The sequence below is a fragment of the Herpailurus yagouaroundi genome, unplaced genomic scaffold (genome assembly GCF_014898765.1).
Source record: "Herpailurus yagouaroundi ecotype Mexico unplaced genomic scaffold, PumYag 139, whole genome shotgun sequence".
Lineage (NCBI taxonomy): Eukaryota > Metazoa > Chordata > Mammalia > Carnivora > Felidae > Herpailurus > Herpailurus yagouaroundi.
Genome location: NW_024412394.1, coordinates 19819668 through 19835852, shown reverse-complemented (window position 1 = coordinate 19835852; position 16185 = coordinate 19819668). Strand labels below are relative to the sequence as shown.

The window sequence follows — 16185 nt, the reverse complement described above, 5'->3', positions numbered from 1 at the left end:
TTCAAACTCTCTCCCCCAACCACGCACCACAGCGACAAAATGTCACCGTGATAAATACACCATGACTGTAATGCCAGTGAAGCACTAACATGAGCTCAGTATTGCGTTATACATATTGTTCAAATGTATTTCTGCTTTCTCTCTTGGGCTCAGGAGGCAGAGTTTACAGGGTCCTTAGTGGTCACGGGGATGAAATGCCTGTGTCACTGAGGAATTCTGGGAAGCAGGGTCACTGTTTAAGTAACTTATTACCAGTTACGTAGGAAGCTGGTATTTTTAAACTTCCTCAAACCACATAATAGTACCTTCCCAGAATACAAGGGGTAGGACTTGGAGAACTACAGAATGTAGCTGAGAACCTCTGTTTCGCTGTTCCGTGTCCCTTAACTGCAGATATTTTCCTTCCCTGTTTGGATCCGATATAATCCATCTGAAGGAGATGGGACCTGCACTTCACCAAGCAAACCTTTAGCCAGGTCAGCCTTCACTAGGTATTAACTACTACCTACAGGTGACATTACTCTAGAGGAGATAATCACATTCAGAGATTCAAAGTGAAAGCCTCTATTAGTCACCCTTGGTCTACCTATATTCCACTTTCTGAATGCCTGCCCTAAGTGTGAAGAAACTTTCATTTTCCTTCAGTATCTGCCTGTTAACATTCTATGTAACAGAATGGAACCCACATTTCACTGGCAAAAAGGAAAATGTACAATAAGCAAAATCTGGTCAAAATATAATTTGAGCTGTAATAATATGCGTAATTTAGAAACCAAAAACTGTTTTTATCTTTCCCATCATCATCTGTGGCATATTATTTGAATGTTCCTATTTCATAAATATTTTGGAAATCATGTGGCTTTGGGACTTCCTGAATTATTGGGCCACTGACATCAAAATATCCACTAATAGCTATGGCATTCTTCTTTTCTAATTATAAAACAGTAAGTTACGTTGACTGGAAAATAAAAACCATACACACACACACACACACACACACACACAAAAGCACAATGAAAAAAAATAACTCAGATCAAATTCTATCACAAAGGGACAATCAGTATGAACATTTTGAAGTACAATCTTTTAGTAGTATTGCCATATACTTGATTATGTATATACACTTCAACAAAATTAGGACCAACGCTCGATCTTCAGCACCTCAGTTTACATATGACACCAAGAGCGTCTTCCCACGTCATTATGCTTCTAAAAGGATTTTTACTGATTACGTAAGTATTTCATTCTCCAGCAGTCTCACAGATCACTGCGCAAAGCTCCCACATTAGACATGGCTAGTTGGTTCTGCCATTTCTTCCCCGTGTAACCTTGGGTGAGTTCCTTACACTGAGTCTCACTTTCACAGTCTCTTGGATGTGGATCATGATTCACCCACACTTCATAGAACTGCTGTGAAAATCAGACAAAAATATGCAGGAAATCCCTCAACACAGCGCCTGGCACAGGTTAGCTGCCCCTGTACGTGCTTGACGTGGCACATGTCACCTGTGAGCCTCTACGTATGTGAGAAATCTTCTTGGGCGTGATTTTAATGTGTGTCCATAATTGTTTTCTTAGGGCAAAGCCCTAGAAGTAGCATTCCAGAATCAATGGGTATGAATACTCTTAAAGGTTTTCCTATTACTTTACTCCCTTCCAGAGAACCTGTAATAAGTTATTCTTCTAGGACAATATACATTTTCCCATGCCCTCACCAACATTTGGTATCCTTATTATTTTTTTTAATCTTGAAATAAGATAGGTCAAAAAGCTTCCACTAACATTTCTGTGAATACTGATGAGGCTAAAAATTTTTTCATGTGCATAGCCATTTCTATTTTTAATTCTCTGAATCACTTATTGTTTCTTATGATGGGTTCTTTGCTTTTATTTTTGTCTGCTTTTTTCCTAGCGGGACTATCTTTTTTCTCAATGATCTGGAAGGATTTCAAGCAAAGTAAGGAGAGACCTCCCTCGGTTGTGATGTTATAAATGTCCCCTTGCCCCCAGGCTGACTTTACCTTCTTGACCATCAGAAATCTAATTTTCACATAGACACATCAATCAGTGGTCTCTTTTACAACCTACTTCCTCTTTCAAGTTTAGGAATGCCTTCTCCATTTTGATATCCAATAGCCAACTATACTTTATTCTAGTATTTTTAGGTTTTATCTCATCTCTTTTATTGATGAATAATCAATTTCAGAATATGATGGAAGCTTACATTAAATGGTAGTAAGAAGACAGAAAACTATCCACAAAAATGAACTGTCAGCACAGATACTTATGAAAATCACAACAATATGTATGGGTAATTAATGTTGAGAGATTGCCTCATTTAAAAAAAGGGGGAAAAAAAGCTCTGATGAATGATCTGCCAATCCTATCTTGTCTCATGTGACTGTAGACATATGATGGAGTCAAGATCACTTTCATTTTTTCCTGATGGAGACCAAAGACTGGATTCTAAGCTTGGACACATGTTCAATTTCTTCTGGCCAGGATCTCTTTAGCTGGGGCAGGTTGTTTAAAGGTACGATTTGGCTGGGGAATGTTATAAAGTTGCTGGCTCTCTTTCATCATACCCACGATCGCACATAAACCAACTCCCTGTCTGCCCATGATCATGTAACACAGTCTCTTCTTCAAAAACATGAGCTTTTTAGGGAGACTTCTTTTCCCAGAAGCGTTCATGCTTCTACAACAGGATGAGAAATGAAAGACACAAATAAGTTGCTGAAAAAATCGGAAGCATGCTACATGTAGCAAATAAAGCACATCTAGCCTTTCCACTAGAGAGAGAATTGTGGCAACAAACCGGAATTTAGTGAAGACACATGAGCTGCCACATTACGTCTTTCAGAATTTCTCAATAACTTAAAATGTAACTCACAGATAAGCATTCTTTTGACAGAGAATAGTTTGAACAAATCTGACAAACACATAACAAAATAAGGTTCCAGGCCATGCAGTCATTTTGAAAAAAAAAACAACCTGAGTTTAGAGGAAAATGTACAAAATTTTACAATGATGAACACACAAAGCAGTCAGTCGATTTGAATCTTCATGCATTTAAAAAGCAAAATGGAAGTTAGAGATGCAACTGTGGTCTGAACAATACTTACAAGATAACAAGTTTACCCGACTTTTCTAAATTTCCAAGCAGCTAACAATTAAGAAAATAAGAGACATTCATTGATTTGCAAATGTTTACTACAAATAACACCACAAAACACAAACAGAATCTATTATTGTGACCCACAGTACAAACACTTTCCCCTCATTTGGGAAAAAAACAAAATACAAATAAATGCTGCAAAAGACTAAGGAGCTGTGCTATACAAAACTGACAATATACAATAATATGAAATTAAAGAAAGGCAAAAAATAGGAAGAACCACACGGCACACCAGACCAACAGCAATTAAAACAATTATGGATTTTTGGCATATACATTGAATCGGTCAGCATTGTAGTTTAGATAGGTCATGCATGCAACTTCATTGTTCAAGAGAAAGCAGTCAAGTTTTGAAAGGGAAGACTCCAATCAGGAAAGTATAGGATATGATCAAATGGTATCAAGCTTGGAGGCAGAGCAAGTGCACAAGGCCCATCCCCTCTGTCACCCACCCGGTGTCACACACACACACACACACACACACACACACACACACACACACACGGTCACAGGGCCTACCACACTCACTGCACAGAGACTCATGGTGCAGTGGTGCTGCCCAGACCAACGTGACATGTTTCGATGTAAGGAGGACTTGAGTGGTCTGGCTGCTCAGCCACAATGGTCAACAACAAGCACTCAGCCATTTCTCCTGGGTCACCAAACTTTAACCCGCAGCAGAATTAGGCACATGGGCTCAGGGCATCTTCCTACTCTGGGAGGTGAGTTTGCATGAGTAGTCACTAGTGAAGGTGTTCCAGAAAAGAGCTGATTCTGCTTTAAACATTCTCTGCTTTACCTCGAACCTGAAGGAAGGGGCACAGACTTTACTCCTTTATAAACTCTACATGCCAGAAAACCAACCACAATTTCATATAGAACAGATACCACGTGACAGCTAACTAAAATGCTTTGAAGCCAGGACTATTTTCACACCATGTTCACTTTCCACATTGTGAAAAGCTGTTCTAAGAGACTTACACAGACACACGACACGGCATGTGGTAGGCATAATCTCTGAACCCTGAGTGCAAGTTTCATTCTCAGAATGTAAAGAGGACGGATGCCGAAATGATAGCAATAATTTTACAAATAAAATGTTAAAGTTTTGTAAAGAATGGTCCTTCAAAAGAGAACCAGAAGAGAGGGACAGGGAAGACAGGCTGGGTGGGGAAGCTTACTGGGGATGGCCATTCAACTTCCAACCGCTCCCTTTGGCACTGACTTTGAACGTGTTCCTAAAATGTATTAATTTTCTAACATGTCCACACTACAGATAGTTTCACCTTTCTTTACCAACTCAAGGGCACACCAATGAACAGGCTAGACCAAATCTGTATCACCTGAGTGGTCATGCTTTCTTGGCCTGTGCAAAAGCAGTGGGCTCACTGTCAGGACACATCTCTAGTGTCCATTCTACCAACTCCTAGCTATGTGAGGCTTGCTAAGGAAAAGTTTTCACTGGCCTCAGTTTCTTTATCTCTAAAATGAGAAAATTTCCCTCATGATCCCACCTGTTATGAAGATTCAGTGAGTTAACAAACATGAGAACTCTGGCTACAGTATGTGGCATTGAGAAAGCAAGAATTAAATCTTTCCTACTTCTCTGGCCACGTGACTACGGGTCTGGTCTATTACCCATTCAACAAGAGTAAAATCAACATTCAGAATATCAGCTCTGTGTTGTGGTTTATCACTGTGAGGTGGAAACCAAAATGTCTGATGAGCAAAATCTCTTATTTGTGGTCCAGCTTAGCAGAGATGTACTTAAATCTTTCTGCGGGGAACAGTTTCATTCAAGTGCTGGTGCTCACAGTAAGGGTGGGTCAGAATATGGCCGAATTTATAACAAATACTTGCCATGCTTCCCCTCAGGAATGTTGGCCGTCTTGCCCAGACAGATGACTGGGACAGTGAGGATACAGTGTGAAGATGAGGAAAGAGAAACCAGACCAAGTTCAGAAGGGTCCTAGGGAAATAAGAACCCCACCGGTTCTGGCTGGTGGGATGGCAGGTTTAAAATCATCCCAAGGGAGATGTAGGAAAGGGTCAAGACAGGAATAGGAAGGACACTCTGCCTGGGCAGGGATCATATCACACGATACCACACTTTTTCATGTGAGGCCTAGCAAAAGGAGGTGGGGGGCCCACCAACATTTGACAGGGGACAGAAGGGTGGCTGAAACGGGGTTTCAGGCTAATGGCTAACAAAAAAATCAACCTCAGTACTCCTCATCTCCAAATTCTCCTAGTTCCAAGTAGAAGGTAAGCCTTCTGTTAAACATCACACTAAATACTTCTCTGTTGCATCTGCTCTGAATTTCCTTCTCATTCTCAGCATTTCCACCTCCCTTCCCAGAATTTACATGCCTCTAAGTCTGCACAACTACTCCCCACAGTGAATGGTGATGGTCTCTTCTTCTGGTTGGACCATTGGCAAAAACAAACAAACAAACAAACAAACAAACAAACAAAAAAACAAACACCTAAGAGTCTGGCTATAGCTTCCCATTCACATTCCTCTATGTGAATGCCTTTGTGAAGAGTTCATTCACTCTCACCTGGACATGAACACTGCCCAGTATCAGTCTCTGCCCAGTAAAAAGGTTGCATCAAGGTCCACCTTTATAATTCCAATGTCTTAGGAAGTGGTTTAATTTCACTTTAAACTCAGACCCAACGTCATCTACTTCCTCCTCTGCTAAACTCCCAAATGGTGTCACCATTCTCTATATGTCAGTCAGAAACGTCAAATCTCCCTTTCTGGCACTTAAAATCCTATCAATTCACCTTTCTCAACAATGCTCAGAGTCATCTGGACCCACCTACTCTCTTTAATGTTACTGATGATTGTTCTCTGATACAACTCCTCCGACCACCTCTGTGCCCACAAATGAGAGTACGTAACATTTAAAAAGCACCACATTAAGTCTTTTAAAACATCTGATATTTCTGATCCATATATGCTGTTATTTCTTTGTAATTATTATTGTTTTTTTAAAGCACATACCTCTTTTGGTAAAGACACTAATTTATTTCTGTCTGCATTCAAGTTGCTCAACTTCTTAAGTTTTCCAATGCTCTTAGGTAAGGTCTGTTAAAATAACATTTTAATTATTAATTTATTTTCAGAGACGTGACTCACAGTAAAACAGATCTTCTCAAGGACTTAAAGAATATAATTTCATCCAGCAAGAGACATAGCAGTTCTTCCTGAATATCAGACACATTAAAGCTCATTTGGAAGATGTACAATGAAATATTGTGCATTTTTGTTAAAACAGGAATATGTTTCAATAAAATGAAGTCAAAGGGACAGACCTGGGAACAGAGAAATACCTAGCAAAGAGGTAATGAATGTTCCTCAGTGTTAAACAATTTGCACCTCAAGATTCATCCCTTAACTATCTGCACCTTGGAGAACCACAGTGGGAGAATGGCTTGGATGACTGGAAGCCAGATGGCTAGGGGAAATCAGAAGAACCCTGAGCACGGGTGCCGTGAGTGGCACGGGGACAGCAGCATGGGAACAGGAACAAGGTGAGCAGGGTGGGAGGAGTGGGGTGCACAGAGAACTATAGGAGCCAGGCAGTACCCTGATGAAGGGGGGAGCTTCAACACTCTGATGCAAGCCAGGGGTGAATGAATACCATTTTTATAAGTGTTGTGATTACTATCTGTAAGCCTGAAACCACAAAGTAGGATGGGAAGGTTAGGTCACTTCCACTACAGCCGCCAGAGGAGGCTGCCTGAGGAGAGATGTGGCCAGGCTCCCCCACCAGCTCTGTGTCCTACCCACTCATGCTTTTTCTGCTCTTTCCACCTCAAGAACATTACTTATACTTTTTATAAAAAAGGAGAAGAGAAGAGGAAAAAGAAGAAGGGTAAGTAGGGTAGGAAATACAGGGATAAAATACAGGGAGAAAGGTAGGCAAGTAAACTGAAGCAAAAGCTGCTACAAGACGATGAAAAGAAGAGGAAAAGGAGAAGATGAAGTAATAAATGAGCGCCTGATGGAAAGCAGAGGAAGTGGCAGGAAGTGAGAGCAAGCGAGACTGCCCCTGGTAGGTGGTGTAGGCCAAAGCTCTGCCCTTGGTAGGAAGGGAAGCCCGGCCCAAGGCAGGGGCACTTGCAGCCACCTCCATCCCCAATTTCTAGGGCGGGGTAGGATCACAGACCCACACCCAGTCCTCCAGAGAGCACTCACACTAACCACCCTCCACCCCGTGGTCAACCACCGTTTTCTCCCCTTCTCTCTCTCTCTCTCTCTTTCCATTTACTCGAAGAGCCCTGAGAGAACGTTTGCTCTGGCGGTCCTCAGACACCATGGCAGAGGCATCAGTGGCTCATTCCTGCACCTCCCTGGAAACCTCTGTAAGGGGAGCTTAAATACCATTCTCTTCACTGAAGCAGGTTAAAAGCCAATCATCTTTATGTCATGCATTTGCTTTACAAGTCCCTTTTTTAGATGTAACATGAGAAAAGTTCCATGTAGCCCACCCAAATTGTAAGTAGAATCTACCCTTCTAAGTCTCGACGTATAGAAAGCACACTCTCTGCATCCATTTGAACGTGCAAGCCACACTCACCAGGAGCCGGTTTTCTGTAAGAACTAATTCAGTGAGGCTTTCACAGTCTCCAACTGCTTCAGGCAACTGTGTGAGTCTGTTCTGATCCACTTTCAAGATAGACAGTTTCTTTAGTTTTCCTGGAAAAGCATTATTTCAACTCATTAGTTACAACTGTCTTCCTAACCATCACTTGGTATCTCTTACCTGCTGTTCTTTCTTGTTTTAAACACTTATTCATTTTTTTTCCTCACCCAACTTTTCACATTGTGAAACCACATCATTCACATTTAGATCACTAAAGGTTGAGAGTTAAATGTTATCAGAACATCAGAAACAGTCAGCAATTAGAAACAAATCGTTTTAAAAGTCATTACATAAAAATACTGTATCAAAGCCGGAAAATTCACAGAAAAACAACCAGCTAGCTCTTGATGCATCTTTAAGAACATGAAATGTATCATGTACAAAGGAGAGAGGCTTTCATTGTACTCCAAGAATCGTCCTCACCAAAAACGAAAAACAACAGTTTATTCTATCACCTATGAATGAAAATGCCTCAGTGAAGATTCCTACAATGAAGTGTTTCTAGGTATGCAGAGGAAAATGGCAATCTTTGAAAAGCCACATGAAGAACTGAATGTATTTCACTCAGAGCATAAAGACTAGACTTTCTGGCGATGCCCGCAGGCCATGGAAAAGAAGAATGGAGTGACCACAGCATCCTCAAAATCCCCACTGAGTGAAGGAAAGCCTAAAGCTTTTGGATTCTCGTGTTCAACTATAACTCAAGGGAATGAAGCTACAAAGCAGACATCCTCACTATCTACTGAGAGAGGCTGGCATGATGCTACAGTCCCCAGTAAAATCAGAAAACAGCCTGTATCTTAAAAGAGACGTCAAGCCGGAGAAAGGGACATGTTGAAAAAATTAACCTGCCTTGTGTGTGGTCACAGAGCAAGGCAGGAGAACTAATGGATTCTTGAGCTCTTTATTTAGCATCATCAATAACCTACTAACACTGTCCCCAGAGGCTTTGCAACTGTTTTCACTGGCAGGAGAGGCACACTGAATTGAATCGATAGATCCCCCAACGGAGTCTCCCTAACAGTTTTCTGGCAAGTGGTCTTGCAGCCTCTCTTTGAACACTTCAGTTGACAGGGTTCCCATCCCTTCACTAAGCAGCCCAAACTAATTTGTAGCCAGTATTTCTCTCAGATCTTTTCCTTGTGCTCACCTGAACTAGAAGATGTAACACATTGACCTCTCTTCTCCACAGCAGCCTTTCAGGTGCTTGAGGTCAGCCATCGGACACCTCCTACTTCCTATGCCAAGCAACTAAACGTCCCCAGTGCCTACAAACTGTTTGCGGGTGCCATGTATCACTCTCACCCAACATCTCTACCTAGAGTCAAAGTCCCCATCAATTTTCCAACCAGTCTGAAGCAAAAGGCAATGTCTGTGTTCCTGCCAAGATGCTATTATCACTTACTGCTTTCATCTTGACCAAATAGCAGAAAGGAAGTGGTCCTCTGTCATATAGCTTCTCCAATTACTGAAAAACTTTCAGAAACTTCCCTTGATATTTTGAATAAAAGTCAAAAAAAAAAAAAAAGGTCAAAGACAGCAAGCCTATGTTAACTATTTGGTTAAAGGTAGTTTCTTACAAGTTCTAAGTGGCTTTGCTATGGTGGAGCTCCTGGTCTGTGTCTGTTTATATCCTCTCTGCGTTTATTTTCTCAAGCTGAACTGCATGCCTTTATGGTAAAGGAAACGTCTGGACTAATTTCTTTTTAAAGGAAACAGCATAGGACGGTTAAAGGAAAAGATTATTCTCAAAGAACTATAAAAGGCTCAACCCAAGCACACCATTCTTCCCTAGGTCGTGCATAAGGTCAGGGTTACTTTCTCATAAACTGTTAGGGTGCTCATGGAGAAATCTCTCAGTGACTGCTCACATGCCTGAAATATATTCTATTATTCAGACTAATCTCCACGGAAATCACTGAAAGGAGATGTGGGTGAAATAGATGAGTTGACACTTAGAAGGAACAACAGGTACAACTGTTACCAAACCAGGAGGACAGAAATACCTGCATACTGAGAAACTTCAATTGTATTGAACATTCTTTGCATTCCTTCTTTAAGAACAAATAAACAAGGAGACTAAAGGACTCCCATCCCCAGCATCTGAGAGTGGTGACCAAAGGATCAAAGGAGTGAGTCCCACAGGCTCAAGACAACAGCCAACATCTTTAGAAGGCAATTCCTTTCAATACTTACCGATGCCATCCGGAATCATTTCTAGTAAGTTCTGGGAAATGACTAAATCTGTTAACGAAGTCAGGCCACTGATTTCTTCAGGAAGTCTCTCCAACCTGTTTTCAGAGACATCTAAGCACAGCAGATTCTTCAGATTTCCTATTTCCTACACCAGTGACACAGAAAAAGAGACTCATGCTTCACCCTGCTACAGTACAGAGGAATTTCTTACAGGGATTTTTCACAGTCAATTCCCAAAGCAGTGCTGAGGATGTTTCCTTAGTGTTTATCTATAGGAGGAGGCTGGAGTGAATTTCCAGACCCCCTTCCAATGAAAACGGGAAGCTGTATCAATCACAGACACGGAGCTGGGAGGGATGCCAAGCTCCCCAACTTCAGGCAGGCAAGGAATCATTCTCACTTAACAGATGAAGAGACTGGCACCAAGAGAGGACAAATGACTGTAGGGTAACATAATTAAAAAAAAACAAAAGGAGTCTGGAATCCAGTTCTTCAGGTTTAGAATCAATCCCTTGGGTAAGCAGCTTAGAATTCTGGGTGACCCTGAGATTTTCTCTGTTAAGAGACCATCTCCTTTTTATCTCCCATGACCAGTAGTACCTGTTACACCAAACAACAATGTGACTGCACCCCGGCAATACTGGGGCCTCCAGACCCACTGACACCTTCACCATTGACAGAAGACAGAAGCAAGCGTACTGCTTTCAGAGACAACAGGCCATCCAAGGAGTGGAGAAAGAACCTCAAGGAGTCCAGTGTTCTGTTCAAGAGGTATCTTACCTTCCATTCACAAAATACATATTTTCTCTTTTATAACGGCCTCCACTTTTCCGGTCCCATTGCCACTACATTAAATTCCCCCTCTCACCTAGACAGTTAGCTCCAACCGTGAGACACTCCCTGTCCACGTCTGGGCTATAGACTGTTGTTTCCATATTTCCCTCCTGGAAACGCAGCTAGCTCTAAGCATGTAATCAGACCACCCTTCCGCTAAAAAAATTAAAATGTCTAGTGGCTCCTTGATGCCTACATAAGTACAAATCCTTCAATCTATACTTAATTTGGTCTGATCTACTTTTTCAAGTTCCTCTCCTACCTAATACACATCCTGTGAGCCCGCCCCTGTAATTCCTGTCTGGAGGAAACCACACTGCATTTCTATTGATTTCAGGCCTGACCCTTGACACTGTTCTACCTTTTCATTAATTCCTCTTAACAATGTTTTGCATTGACAATAGGAAATGACAATAGGAAAATAATTCCGATTATTTAGACTCTCTGATGCGTTGAGTCCTGGTTTAATAGAAGTTTCTTTTTAAAAAATTTTTTTAATGTTTATTTATTTTTGAGAGAGAAGGAGAGACAGAGCACGAGCAGGGGAGAGACAGAGAGAGAGGGAGACACGGAATCTGAAGCAAGCGACAGGCTCCAAGCTGTCAGCACAAAACCTGATGCAGGGCTCAAACCCACGAATCACAAGCTCATGACCTGAGCCAAAGTTGAATTTTTAACTGACTGAGCCACCCTAGGTGTCCCAACAGAAGTTTCTAAAGAGGGATGAATGAGATGTTTAACCATTTACAACAAGATCATTGGAGTTCTAATTTGTGTTCGAGATGTGGCATTTTGTACACAATCATTTACACACATCTATACACACATACATTCTTTCCCCATCATGTTCCAGAGCTGGTGTGTTACTTTCCTGATAACCTCATGGTATTTTTATTCCCCATCCTCTGACTCCCAAAGTAACTGGAATTCTCTCAACCAGGATTTTGCATGATTTCCTAGAGAAATCTCCGTATTAATCAAACCTTCAGTTGCTAACCGGTCTCCTTTCCTCAAACACAGCAAAACCTCAGAAACAGACTCCAATTAGTTCCTTACTTCCCTTAGTTGTGCGGTCATAGTAAGTCCAGTGCTATAAAACTACAACCATACCACAGAACTGAGTACTTTCTCCTAGTGTCAGACTCCATGTGTTAATACAGCATTCCTCATGAAGTGCACAGCCCCGTCACACCTGCTTCACATGACTGAGCAGACACCTAAGCATCTGATTGGCTTTAAACTATCAGCACCTTGGGGTGCCTGGGTGGCTCAGTAGTTTAAGCGTCCGACTCTTGATTTTGGCTCAGGTTATTATCTCACAGTCGTGATATCAAGCCCTACAGTGGGCTCTGTGCTGGGCGTGAAGGCTGCTTAAAATTATCTCTCTCTCTCTCTCTCAAACACATAAAATATCAGCACCTAAACCATCATGAAATATACCCGGACTTTAAAGACTGGCTGTAAGAGGGGTGCCTGGGTGGCTTAGTCAGTTGGGATCTGACTTTGGCTCAGGTCATGATCTTGCTGTCCGGGAGTTCAAGCCCCGCATCAGGTTCTGTGCTAACAGCTTAGAGCCTGAAGCCTGCTTCAGATTCTGTGTCTCCCTCTCTCTCTGCCCCTCCCCTGCTCATACTCTGTCTCTCTATCTCAAAAAAAAAAAAAAAAAAAAAAAGACTGGCTATAAGATATATCCAAGAACAAATTTCAGTAATACAATTAAATTATTAAATTAAATAAGGGGAAAAAGCTTGTTTTTTATTGTTGCACTTGTTGGTTCACATTTCTTTCTCATGTAACCAGAAGGCAAGACTGCTTATTAGGGCTCCACAAGGGGACTATGTATTTAGAAATCCATGTAAGACTCCATTTCATTTGGAACATGGTTCTTACATTTGGTAATAGTAGGAACTTGAACACCCTGATATACCAGCTAAACCATAAGCATTATTTGCAAAAAATTTAAATAAAAGCTTTTAACATTTCTTTAAGATCAACTATTACAGTACAGAATGTGGTCACAATCATCCCAAAGCATTTGGCACATCACAATGAGTGGCAGAAATGGATACCATCAAGAATCAGGGGTCCTGATAATTTACAAATTTACTGGGCTTGAGGTAGGCCACATGGGGAGCAAGGATGAAATAAAATACAGACTTCACAAACTAAAGGATACATTTGCTATCTTTAGAAATCATGGGTTGAGGCTTTCGATTTTTCTATGGCAGTGTAGCATGAGTGCTCAATATATTTTTCCAAATGTGCTTTTTCAACCATTGTTTCTGGTTTTCAAGATCCCTCTTCTAGAAAATCTCATGCAGAAGCAGGGAATGCATGAGTGGCGGTTGTGGTTGTTTATTATTTGGAGGAAACAATGTAAAACCACCACTTACCTGAGGTAATTCTGACAGTTGATTTCCATCCAACCAGAGATCCTTTAGATGTAAGAGAGCTCCAATTGATTCTGGCTGAAACAAAAAAATAATGTTATGATAACAAAGATCCAATGTTTATTACTCTTCCACTCAGAAAGATTCCTACTTCAACAGTCAATAAATGGGTACCATAGAGGAGGTTAGTTGGTACTTCTCTAATACAAGTCCCCCATCCTTCAAACACTCCCCAAACTCTCCAAGAATGCTGGTGGGAGGCACCTGGGTGGCTCAGTGGGTTAAGTGTCCAACTCCTGATTTCAGCTCAGGTCATGATCTTATGGTTCATGGGATGGAGCCCCGTGTCGGGCTCTGCTCTGACAGCACAGGGCTTGCTTTGGATTCTCTCTTACTCCCTCTCTCTCTGACCCTCCCCCACTTGTGCTCGCTCGCATGCTCTCTCTCTCTCTCTCTCTCTCTCTCTCTCTCTCTCTCAAAATAAATAAATAAACTTAAAAAAAAAAAAGAATGCCGGTAGTTTCCACTGACACGCATCACATCTAATACTGACCCTCCCCACCCCCACATAATTCTCAACCTGTGTGTGAACTGGACCACATTCTCTAGTATTGCCAAGCTGTGTCTGTGGAAATATATCCCTACAGATCTCCCCTGAAGTATATTTTGATCATATCTGAGGACAAAATTAAATCTCAATCTCTCATTAATACAGACTTACCAAATTATATATTTCATTGTTTCCTAAATCAAGTTCTTCTAGTCTCCGCAGCTGGGTAAGAGAGCTATTTAAAAAAAGAAATAAAGGAACTCTTAGAGAGTATTTAGAAATGCTGAGCAATACAGTATCCCTCACTTGGACTAGTTTCCAAAAATAAGACTCATTTGGATTGCATGGCAGTAAATATTACCAAGGAAAAACTAGTAAGGGAAGGCAGGCATCTCCCAAACTTTCCAAAAGACACAGAATCTCCTTGTGACAAAGTATTGTAATACTTTTTTTTTTTTTGATACATGAAGAAATTCATTTAGTACAAAACCCCCTCTTATCTTCCCCATAAGACTCACTCAGGAAGATATGTGAGAAGATTCTCTCTCAGTTCCAGGGAAGCCAGGTTATAAAGACTAGAAATGAACAGAAGAAAAACATAGAAGCAAAATTCCTAAGATTCTTCTTCCCATTCTCCTTCCCCACACATACACTCCACAAGTAGCAATGCTTAATAAAACCTTCTATGTCACATCTTCCCAGGAGGAAAAAGATCTATAACCATCTGTAAATGCCATTAAAAAGCATATTCTCTACTCCCAGATTTTAATATTAAAATAAAAAGAGTAGCATCATCAATGTAAGGCACCCTCGTTTAAATACTTGTACATTTCATATGTGAAAAAAAAAAAACTCACTAGTCATTAAAGACAGTCACACCCAGGACCAAGATAGAAGTCGAATATGTGCTTCCAGACTCCAGAATGTCGAAAATGTGCCGTTACCATAAAAACAGTAGTGCCTTTAATCTCACAAAGGTCAGTGCTCTTCCTCCAAACATTAGCAAAAGACCATCCCTGTTTGAAAGCAGTGGGCCTCTGGGTCCAGAGGGCCCACGTGCTCTACTTAAGATCACAAGTTCACAGAGCACCAGGAAGCAACACTATGGAAATGACAGCCATTTAAATGCATCAGGGATAGGGTAATAGCGCACCTCACATGGTGCCTGGAACACAAGGCTGATTCAGTAAACGGGAGCTGTAATAGTGCTGCTTTTATTCTTACTAAACCCCAGAAAGTGGCGCTCTCTTCTGCAGACTCTCCAGCCTCTCGGGTGTAATCCACGCCTGTTAGGAACACGGTGAAAGGAGACAGATGTTTTCCTCTAACACTGATTATCTGGGTCGAACCTTCCCAGGCAGTGGCAATTCCGCAGCACCAGAAACCTCACACACCCAGGGGACATCAGCGCTGACACATGTTACCGTTTCAGTGATTCAGAAGGTGGACGATTCGTCTATTACCCCACCAGGCCCCACACCAAGCAAAAATTCAAGCTGTTGCTCACATCACCACAGTCACTGTCCAGATTTGGAGGACTTTTATGCGTGAGCGCACAGAACACAAGGAGTCAAACGTTATGCCGACACTCTAATCTGCCTTAATCCTCCACTCTCCTTCCAACGTTAAAAGCCAGAGTCACGGGTACTAACAAAGCTGGTTTCATAACATCAGAAAATGTAAATTTGATTGGCAGAGTGCATGTACATATTTAAAGACTGTTTGCCTGAAAATGTGTCTTAACTCTGTGATGAAATGCACACATTCTGTATCTCCTTCAATTTTAGAAAATGGAGTATTTTTCACAGAGTGGAAGCAAACAAAACTCTTCACAATATATTTTTTAATCAAAATCCCTACTAATAATTATAATGTAATACCAACATTGTTAAAAGAGATGTAGGCTGATGGGAAGATTAAGCAATGTAGTTTTACTTTCCACGGGCCGAGTGTTCACGCAGAAGGAACGAGAACGGGAAGGGTGGGGGGAGAGGGAACCAGCCAGGATCTATTTCCAAAAGCAACCTGTGGATGAGGATGATAAGTACATTTTTAAAGTCTCAGTAAAAGCAAAAAAAAACAGGGCTTTGCTTTTAGTTTCCATGTAATTCGTGGCCAGTTTTATCAGGGAGGTGGGAGTCATTTGGCTATTTTCACATTTATATTTTAACAATCACTGATGAATTGACATTTTATCTACTCCACATTCATTACTTTCATGCCAATTTCGATGCACTAGAGACATACACTAACAAAGGAGGAAAAAGTCCTTTGCTTTACGAACGTTACCAGCAGGCACCTTCGAACGCATCTTTAAAAGCAGGGTTTTGTTTTGTTTTTTTTTCCAACTTTTTTTTTTTTTTTTAATTTATTTTTGGGACA

At 41.2% G+C, this 16185-nt stretch overlaps 1 protein-coding gene across 1 annotated transcript in view; it reads right to left on the bottom strand.

Annotated features, from left to right (window-relative positions):
- The window catches only part of LRRC1 (leucine rich repeat containing 1), a 135490-nt gene that overhangs the window by 16145 nt on the left and 103160 nt on the right, over nucleotides 1-16185 (bottom strand). The window contains exons 5-10 of the mRNA XM_040473781.1: nucleotides 14322-14378; nucleotides 13975-14038; nucleotides 13257-13331; nucleotides 10030-10174; nucleotides 7768-7886; nucleotides 6189-6272 (exon numbers count right to left, since the gene is read on the bottom strand). Coding sequence (XP_040329715.1) covers nucleotides 6189-6272; nucleotides 7768-7886; nucleotides 10030-10174; nucleotides 13257-13331; nucleotides 13975-14038; nucleotides 14322-14378 — 544 coding nt within the window. The remainder of the gene's footprint in view (nucleotides 1-6188; nucleotides 6273-7767; nucleotides 7887-10029; nucleotides 10175-13256; nucleotides 13332-13974; nucleotides 14039-14321; nucleotides 14379-16185) is intronic.